Source organism: Musa acuminata, chromosome BXJ1-10 (assembly GCF_036884655.1).
Source record: "Musa acuminata AAA Group cultivar baxijiao chromosome BXJ1-10, Cavendish_Baxijiao_AAA, whole genome shotgun sequence".
Classification (NCBI taxonomy): domain Eukaryota; kingdom Viridiplantae; phylum Streptophyta; class Magnoliopsida; order Zingiberales; family Musaceae; genus Musa; species Musa acuminata.
The window spans coordinates 2145477-2155839 of NC_088336.1; the positions used below are offsets into that span (position 1 = coordinate 2145477).

The 10363-nt window shown below is 39.8% G+C and overlaps 1 protein-coding gene across 2 annotated transcripts; it reads left to right on the plus strand.

The window, feature by feature from the left end:
- The first annotated feature begins 2233 nt into the window (after nt 1-2233).
- Nucleotides 2234-4962, plus strand: LOC103973697 (BTB/POZ domain and ankyrin repeat-containing protein NPR5). Of its 2 annotated transcripts, XM_009388336.3 has the most exons (3): nt 2234-2372; nt 2469-3008; nt 3618-4962. In XM_009388336.3, the coding sequence occupies exons 2-3, from the start codon at nt 2544-2546 to the stop codon at nt 4623-4625; spliced, it is 1473 nt and encodes a 490-aa protein (XP_009386611.2). In that variant the 5' UTR covers nt 2234-2372; nt 2469-2543; the 3' UTR covers nt 4626-4962. The 2 variants fall into 2 exon arrangements, with proteins under 2 accessions (XP_009386611.2, XP_064941751.1); XM_065085679.1 differs by lacking the exon at nt 2234-2372 and having other exon boundaries at nt 2442-3008.
- The last annotated feature ends 5401 nt before the right edge of the window (nt 4963-10363 follow it).

Genomic DNA, 10363 nt, shown 5'->3' on the forward strand with positions numbered 1-10363 from the left:
AGTAACTGAGAATCAGCGGCAATGAGTAAGAAGAAGAGAGTGGCTCACGATCAATGGATCGAAGCTACTAGAGGAGGTGTAGATCTATTGGCGAAGTGCGCTTCACCGATGAAGAGGTGGGGTAGCCGCTTGTGTAGATACAACAATGAGGATGGGATGAGTCACTTTGCTCATGCTTTCTGCTTATGTGAAGAGTGGTTGTGCTAGAGGTGCCATGGTAGGGAGATCAATGGAAGAGGAGGAGGAGCTTCGTCGCAGTTAGGGATCCGCTATAGTTCCACCGATGAGGAAGAACAAAGAGGCTTCACTAGGAGAGAGCCCTCAGTGGGGGGTCGTAGAGACAACAGCATGGTGCAAGTTTGTCAGAGTTTCCCGGAATAGAAGGAGAAGACAAATAAGAAGAGCACTGTGCAGGGGTTGAGCCGGTGCACGAGAAGCTGCAAGAGGATGTTAAGGGAGAGCTCCTCTGTTGGAGGAAGAGCCTCGAGGGATAAGGGAAGAGGTGATAGTAGAAGTCGCCTCGTCTAGGCGACCAGGACCCATAGTGGAAGCCGTCACCTCATCTAGGTGATTGGAACCGAAGGTTCATCGGCAGAGAGGAAGATACAATAGTAAGCACACTAGCGACAAGGTGGATGCGGAGGATCTCGTTGATCCACTCCTCATCGACCTCGCAAGTGTAATGTTGTTGTGCTGTTGGCGTCACTGATAGAAGGTGAGTTAGCTTTTGCTGGATAGCAAGGAAGGGAAGAGAAATCTTACTTTAATGCAAGTGCTCTAATATTATGTGAAAACTATTAAATTGGAATGTGATTACAAAGCTTAATGAAGTTTATTGAATACAATGTCTATTTATACAAGTTAGAGGAAAAGATTTTCCTTAACTGATAAGCGAGATTTTCTAATGCATTTGAAGAAATCTTATCTGCTATCAGTTTTAGCATATAGAGGGCTTTTACATTTTTCTATGTATTCTCATTCATCTGATCTCTTTAATTTTTATTTATATTAGGATCCTATAGATCATACTCAACAAAATCATTATCTACCAAATTTCACAATCATTATAAAATAAAATAAAATTAATATTAATAACCTAAAATTGATAATTATCACTTTTGAAGATAAGAAGAAGTTGATTTGGAATACTTACTCTAGTATTTGTCATATTCTTTTTTTATTTTTCTAGATCTACTAGTCTTCTCTTCATTTTAATCGACACATTTCTATTGGTCTTCTTCCAACCAAGCTCTAATACCACATTGTTCACTTTGATATCACATTTGTTGCTTTTCTATAGAACTTTAATGATAAAAAGGAAGTGATTAGTATAGAGAACTAGGATTGCTCCAAAAGCACCTATTTATATTGACTAAAAGATAAAGTATAAATTTTTTAAAATAATAAAAAAATTATTATATCCCAATAAATATTTTAATCCTAATCTATTTATTTAAATCTAAATTTTTATCTTTTATTTATCTAATCATAACTATTTAAATTAATCTTATTAGTTTTGTAAATAAGTTTGACCTGGCTAATCGATCTGAATTATTAAACAGGATATATATATCTTGCTCATATGAATAAGGAATAAACAATTTGGAATCCATTAGGTAATGGCAAAGGATTATTTCTGCAACATGCAGTAATGCATCCAAAATGTGATGCACCCCGTAGCTCAAGGTCAGAGACAGGTTCTCAGAGCTGTTTTGTGGAAATGTATACATCTTGTCACGGCTCATAGACTTGCATTGTGCAACCAGTTCAACCACTGTTCCTTCATGAAAATAAATTAGCACCACCAAACAAGTGATTGGTTTGGTATACCATGAATATTCTGTACATATTGTACCGAGTTGTTTATGATCACGTAGAAAATTTTCGCTTGTTATGAGCTTGTGCTAGTACATTAAGTATTATTATAAGAAGTATCTGAACATGATATGTGGACTAATTCTGTCAACCACTGAAGGAAATGGAATATAGTAAGTGAGACACGTTAACAAGAAGTAGTCTCAAAGTGTCATTTGATCAGATCATGCCTCCTTCTACATGGATTAATGCAGTTAGGTTGAAACCCTGTTGTTGCACTTACCAAGCGAGTCCATTCCATCTCAGAGCATGTCTGTATCCGATCTTCCCCTTTTTACCACCTCAATTATTTGTATCCCCCAGCCGCCGAGCACAACCATCCAAATTGCTCTCCCTTTCTATCACTGATACATACACCACAAGTCATTTCTTCCCCTCTCTTTCTCTCGTCAAGAAAAGATCACATCCCCATCAGAAGCACACAAATGTGCAGATAGGAAGAACATCGTGGACCAGAAGTAGCAGCAGCAGCAGGATACACGAGAGGATTGAATTAGGTCGTCAGGAGAGGCCCTTTCTCTAGCCGCCGCCCTTGTGTCTTCTCTCTTTTTATCGCACTACCTCTTCTTCCCTGACAAAAATTACTCTTCCAGAATTGTAATCACACATATCTGAACCCTAAGCTTGTGAAAGGGAGAGATCAGAGAGAGTAAAGAAAGGAGGTGTTCATGGAGGAGGCCCTCAAATCCCTCACCTTGGATTACCTCAATTTGCTCATCAATGGCCAGGCCTTCAGCGACGTCACCTTCAGTGTCGAGGGCCGATTCGTGCACGCCCACCGCTGCATCCTCGCGGCCCGCAGTCTCTTCTTCCGTAGGTTCTTCTGTGGCACCGACCCGCCGTCGCCAGGCCTCCTATCGTCACCGAGGAGGGTGGCGGCTTCCCCTGGAACTGCCGGTGGCGGCGGCACCGTCATCCCAGTGAATTCGGTCAGCTACGAGGTGTTCCTGCTGATTCTGCAGTTCCTGTACAGTGGGCAGGCCTCCGTCGTGCCGCAGAAGCACCAGCCTCGGTCCGGTTGCGGCGAGCGCAGCTGCTGGCACACCCACTGCACCGCGGCCGTCGACCTCGCCCTCGACACCCTCGCCGCTGCCCGCTCCTTCGGCATCAAGCAGCTCGAGCAGATCATCGAGGTCGCCTCTCAAAGCTAGATCGGTCCCTCTCGCCCAATTCCTCGGGTTCAAACAGCTGTTGGTCATTATCCATTTGTCCTTCTCAAAAGAGTGACCTCCTTTCCTTTTATTTGCAACTTTGTGTCTAATGTGTTTGCTCTTTTTTAGATGTCTCTTACTGTTGCTTCTGTTGGTGTACTTCTTCTTCAAAACCTCTCCGGCTTCTTTTCACTGTGTGCAAGGCGTCCTCCACAGCAAATTCCATGAGCGGGTCTCTTTCACTGATCCGACCATCTTTCAACCACCACAGGCGTTTCTAAAACTAAGCTTTTCCCTTTGTTAATACATCTTCCCTTCTTTGATGTCACATTCATGCATCATTCCCAATTTCTTGAAATTGGGATACCTTTTGTTCTCTCACAACCCAATCACCAGCTCCATCACTCCCCAATAAACCGAGCATCCTCTTTCTCCTCCTATATTTTATGCGAGGAACCAACCTAAAGTTCCTTCCCTACTGTCCTATTACACTCCAAATTAGCATTCCAGGAGAGCAACTTTTAGTTCGTTATCTGTCGCAGACTCATGTTTGGTACTGCGGTTGTTCATTCTGGCTGTGGCTGGGTGCAGAAGCAATTGGCGGTCATGGTGGAGAAGGCGTCGATCGATGACGTGATGAAGGTCCTGGTCGCGTCGCGGCAGCAAGACCTGCAGCAGCTCTGGACCACGTGCTCGAACCTCGTCGCCAAGTCGGGCCTCCCGGCCGAGGTGCTTGCGAAGCACCTCCCCATCGACGTGGTCGCCCGGATCGAGGAGCTTCGTTTCAAGTCCTCCCTCGTTCGCCGGTCCTCCTTTATCGCGCACCACCACCACCAACAGGTCGACGTTGCCGGTTCCTCTGCTGACATCGACGACCACCACCACAAGATCCGCCGCATGCGTCGCGCTCTCGACTCGTCCGACGTCGAGCTCGTCAAGCTGATGGTCATGGGGGAGGGGCTGAACCTGGACGACGCGCTCGCCCTCCACTACGCCGTCGAGAACTGTAGCCGCGAGGTCGTCAAGGCTCTTCTTGAGCTCGGCGCGGCGGACGTCAATCGCCCGGCCGGTCCCTCCGGAAGGACGCCGCTCCACGTCGCGGCCGAGATGGTGTGCCCCGACATGGTAGCCGTCCTCCTCGACCACCACGCTGACCCCAACGTTCGTACCGTGGACGGCGTGACCCCGATCGACATACTTCGCACTCTAACTTCCGAGTTTCTCTTCAAGGGCGCAGTGCCAGCTCTGTCGCACATCGAACCCAACAAGCTACGTCTGTGTCTCGAGCTCGTCCAGTCTGCGGCACTGGTCATGACCCGGGAGGAGGCTAATAACTGTGGTGCCGAAAGCAACCCGAGCACGTCCATCTTTCCACAGATGAGTCCGGAAGCAGGTCCTTGTAACGCGAGTTGTTCAAGATCCAGCATGATCGACCTTAGCCCAGACTCAAGAATGGTGTATCTGAATCTTGGCATGGCGGAACAATTTGGATGCAAGATGAACGATGGAGGCGGAGACGAAAATAGCAGCAGTAGATCACAAGGAGGAGGTGGTGGCATTGGCCCATCATCCATGTATCCTTCTCAGGGCTTCCCATGACCACAACCATGCATCATCTGAAAGATCACCTTGTCTCCGGTTACTATTTACAACACATACACAGCGAGGGACCGACGATTTGTAAAGGGTGATTTCACTGTCGCATCTTTTTTCCAAGGATTTTGTTCTTCTCGGGGGAACAGGGAGAAGAGCCTGTGCAGCTACAGGCATCTCACAATTTTTAATGTTCTTCTTGATCTATTTGGATTGTTGTGTTGGTCCACTGAATGGTGGAGATGCAAGTCGATCTTTTCCTTGAGTTGTCAATTTCTATCCAATTCAATCCAAAAGCCTAAATTATTATATTGTAAGTTAGAATAAAAAAAAATTCATCTCATTAACTGGATATTTATGAGACTATTTTTGTAGTCATTTTTTAAATTTCTCCTTACACATAAATAATTTCTAACAAAAAACGATTAGCAACGATAGCTACCTTCAAGCGTACAAGTAGGGTCATCAACATCTATGGAGCGTGAGTATAATTCCTTACTCTTATTGACTTCAAATGGTGTTCTTTTCCTTCCCGCTTAGGCTTTATTTGGAGAAGGAAAGACAAAGGCAATGTCCAAAGTGTGGCAATAAGCTGTCCAGAATTGGTTCGTAGTTACGTTTGGTAGTTTCTCCTAATGTGATAAAGTAGCCCATGCTCTCATCAGTTATGCACAAATGTCTCATGATATATGTAGTTATCAGAAAAGGTAGTTTCTATACCTAATTGAGTCACGAGTGAGTTTATACCTAATTGAGTCATGAGTGAGTTCATGGGCGAGATAGTTTTCAATTATGTTCTATATAGAGAATCTTGATTCGTTAAAAATATAACTTGTGGGGATATATTGTAAGTGTTTATCTCTTTCTTAATATTATTTTAGTTTTCTTATTTAGAAGTATTTTCCTTCAATTACATTCATAATATCCTGTTTTAATACTTATATTGCTCCTCCATCCCCGAAAACAACTCCTATGGTGCTTAAATATCTTTCCATTTCTTTTGGTTATCTATGCAACAGTAACATCTTTATTTTTCTATTTCTTTTATATAATATGATGGACTACCATCATACAGCTAGCTGTTAGACATATACTCTATTAATCTATTGGCATGCATGAATGCATGACAGTCGGACAACACAACAACATCTTTGTTGATTGCAATTTTTTCATGAATTTAACTGCTTTAGTGTCTGCTGCTCCTTTAATGGTCTTCGATAAGGCTAAATCCACGCTGTTGTACAATCTTTCTTGATTAATATTAATAATAATAATTTTTATTTTATATTATATGACGAATATATTATGATGTTTTTGAATTTATGTAATAAGAATTGGATAATGATAAGATCATGATAATAAGATTAATTTATTTTTAAACATAGATCCTAAATATTCCTAGTCATAGGTTACCTGAGAGTGATATCGAGATAACCAAATATACCAATATGCTATATACCCATCTATATGATAGAGACAATTGGTCTCATAGCCACTTGTGTAAGGACATTAGGGGTATAGTATAGATGTGCTAGTCATAGGTGCCCTATAAGTCTATCACATGAGTAATGACACGTGTGTTATGATAAGCACTCATTTTGCTTATTATTATTTATTTATATTTTTCTCACTTTATGTTATCTGTTATATTGTGATGTTCATAGATCTATGTAATGAGAATTGGATCATGATGAGATCATGATAATGAGATCGATTCGCCTTTAAACACAAACCTTAAATAATCACGTTTATAGGATACTCGAGCAGGATATCGAGATAACCGGATAGACTAGTGTATTGTATATTCATCCATATGATGGAGGTGGTTGGTCTCATAATTGTTTATGTGGGGACACTAGAAATATAGTGCATGTGCTTATTATAGAATGAGTTCACTGATTGATCTACTCCTGAAATGTTGGATGATTGATAATACCTTATTTTTAGATAAAGATTCCATCATCCCAATTATATATCTGGTCCTTAAACTTGAGATACCAAGGATATTCTGTAAGAGTACTCCACTATTTGATACTAGACTTATAGGTCAAGAAGTTTCAGATCTAGCATAGTCGGTCATTGGGAGTGACAACTAACTTTACAAAAGCAATTGAGTGTCAATAGAGGATAATCTGCTACCGGTGTTATAAGAGGATAATCCTATGTATTCTTACTTAATAAAATCTCTAACTAGGATCATTCAGATTGAGAGAAAGAGTTCTCATGGAGAATCCAATTAGAGCAAGACTCGAGTAGATTCCATATGACCTAATAGCACCATGCTTGATATTTGGTCTCTAGGATATTAAATGAATGAGGGATTATAGATATATAGTAATTGAGGATAAATATGTTCAATGGATTGACAATTAACCTTATGAAGATAATTGAGTGTCGATAGAGGATTATCCACTCTCGATATAATGAAAGGAATATCTTATATATCTTCACTTAAGCAAATCCTAGGCCAAGGTCAATAAGATTGAAAAAATCTGATAAGAGCAAAACACGGATTAAGAGAGAAGAAGTTCTCCAAGAGTATCTGATTAGAGTGTGACTCGAATAGATTTCGTATAGGCCTAACAATACCAGGCTTGGTATATGATCTCTGGGATATTAGATAGATGAGGACTATATATACACGGTAACTAAGGGACAGATAGACCCAATGAATTAGATCCCCCCTGTATTGTTTGGGGTTATGGCGTAGTGGCCTATTACATCCATTGTTAATGAGTTGAGTGAATTATTATGGGGATAATAATTCATTAAGTCCAATAGAGTTTTAACAAGTGCAACTCACGGCCAGTTTGGTATTAGGCCTAAAGAGTCATATACATATGATGAACAATGTGATGAATAGAGGATTGGATATGAGATATCCAATAAGGCTATGTTTTAATAGACCCATTGGGTAAGACTCAATAGGGCCTTGAGTGATTATTGGATGAGGATCCAATACCCATTAAGGTAGATCCATTAGGGTTAACGACAAGAGCCCTTTATAAATAGAAGTTGGGGCTTCATGAGTTATAGGCTTTACCCTTATAGTCGTCAGACTCCTATCGCCTCCTCCCCCCATCTCTCCTTGCCATGAGCCTCCCTGGTGTGAAAGGATAGCAATAGGGCTAGCCCCTCTACTGATTACTATTGCTTAGTTTCATACACCCGAATTATCACATTCAGGAGGTGTGACCTTATCTTAAATCAATAATATTATAATTTATCAACAATCTAATCTAGGATCCAAATTAACATTTAAGGACATTGAGAAATATCCGAGATAAAATTCACATCCAGAAAACCTATGTAGTTTATAATTAGACATCACATCACTCAAACATTTATGAAAAACCAAGTCAACTTAACAAAACATTAATCACACTTATAAATCCTCAAGCATAAGAATTTATACAATCAAAACTCTTACTATTTATCATAAGTTCATATTATCGTAAAACTAACTTAACATTCTAAAATTCCAAACGTGAGAGGTCATTTAAACAATTGACATGATACATCAACTCAAATTTATTAGCAATATTTTATTACACATAAAATGTAAGTATACAATAATTACATATCAACTAACAAGATTTGCCTAAAATCTGAATAGCTTTCCACTACTTTAGCCCAATTCTAACTTTTTAATGAATGACAAGCTAACTTGAAAATTTTATATAGCAATGAAGTGAGCATAAAAAGCTTAGCAAATGACTAACGTATCTATAGCAAAATAGGACAGTTTTAAGCAAACTTGGTATCAAAATGTAAGGCAGGGACATAATAATTCAAGATAACCACTCATTAAATATAGAATCATAATGTCATTTCATTTGAAGTATGTTTTATTCATAACAATGGAGTAAAAAGTAATTGGAGCATATCAATGATGTAAGAAGTATCTTGGAGCATATCAATGGAACATAGGATATTTTGGAGTATCAATGGCATATGAAATATTTTCGAAGCATATCAATGACACATATATTTCGAAGCATATTAATGACGTATGAAATATTTCAGAGCATATCAATAGCAAATGAAATATTTCGGAACATATCAATAAGCAAATAAGAAACATAAGTTTAAATGTCATATTTGACATTGTATTCATTTCATTCTTATCCAAAACACACATAGAAACTCATAAGCAATACTTTGGATATCATATCAAAAACACAAAGGGTGAAGTTGGATCATAACAAAATATGGTCCATCCATTTCTAAATGACCACCAAACATAAGTCTCCCATGTTTGAGTGAAGTCATAGGGGGCTGATAGAGTATCGCGAGCTCTAAGCATAACTCTCTTTCTTATTTTTTTTAAAAGTTCACATTATCCTACAAACACTGAAGAACAAAAGGGCTTTGTAAACCATAAACTTGACACATATCAAAAGCATATATAGAACAATGAAACGTACAAGTACCTATATGAGTCAATACGATGCAAATATAATATTTTAAAAAATAGATTCAAGTATATAAATAGTTTAAGGATAAGAGCATATAAGAATTCAAAGCATAGGGAGAAATCGATTCCCTATGCTTGACTCACATGGCCTTCCATCATTATAGGGAGTGTTAGGATCAATTTGTCACTAAGAGAGGGGAGAAGGGGGGGGGGGGGGGAAAGGGGTTGAATTAGTGCTTACGATAAAAATTTCATTGATTTAAAAAATTCAATGATTTTGAAAAGCTTGATTTGATGAAACCACTATCAGAATTGATATCGAAAGTGTGTTTCACTTGAAGTAAATATAATAAGCAATTAAAAATAAAGAATAATTGTAATAAAGAGCAAAAAGAGAGTGTACACCAAATTTATAGTGGTTTGGTCATTGTGACCTATATCTACTCCCGATTCCTCTTCTGTTGAGGTCACCAATGTCCATTAATAGTATTCCTTCAATGGACGAAGACCAACTACCCTCTTACAACTCTTTCTTTTTTTAACAGGTTTATGAGATAACTTTTTACAAGCCTCACATATTTCTTAGATTGATCACAAAGTTAAAGAATGAGGAGGACGATACATAGCACTTTTTCACACTTTTATAACAAAAATCTCTAAGACTTTTGTTTACACTTTTTGTACTCTTTCATGCAGGAAAGAGTGAGGTATTTATAGACCTCAATGACTTCAAAAATAGAGCCAAAAAATGTCTCATCCTTGATTTTCGAGGTACTAACGGTACCACCATCATTATTACGTAATACCACTGCCTGTAGACTAATACTAGGTGGTACCACTACCTAGTCTAGGTGGTGTGACCGCCTAATAGAGCCTCAAAGACCAGGCTCTAGTGGTACCATCACCTGATAGGGAGGTACCACTGCTTGGTAGCATTAACTACCGATAGTATCACCGTCTAGTCTGAGCAGTACCACCACCTAGTCTGCATGAGAGGTTGAGCTTCAAGCGATTCCATTGCCTAATGTAGCTCAGAGACCAAGCTCTGGTGGTACCATCACCTGACAAGGAGGTACCACTGCTTGGTAGCATTAACTATCGATAGTATCACCGTCTAGTTTGGGCAGTACCACCACCTAGTCCGCTTGGGAGGCTGAGCCTCAAGCGATTCCACTGCCCAGTCTGGGTAGTGCCACTGCTTGATGTAGCTTAAAGTGGTTGAATGGGCCATCCAACCAGCCCAATTCAGCTCTATTAAGGGCCCAATTGGCTCCTAATTGAGTTAGTAAGATTTCTCCTAGGACTAACTCAAATTAAAGTTCTAACT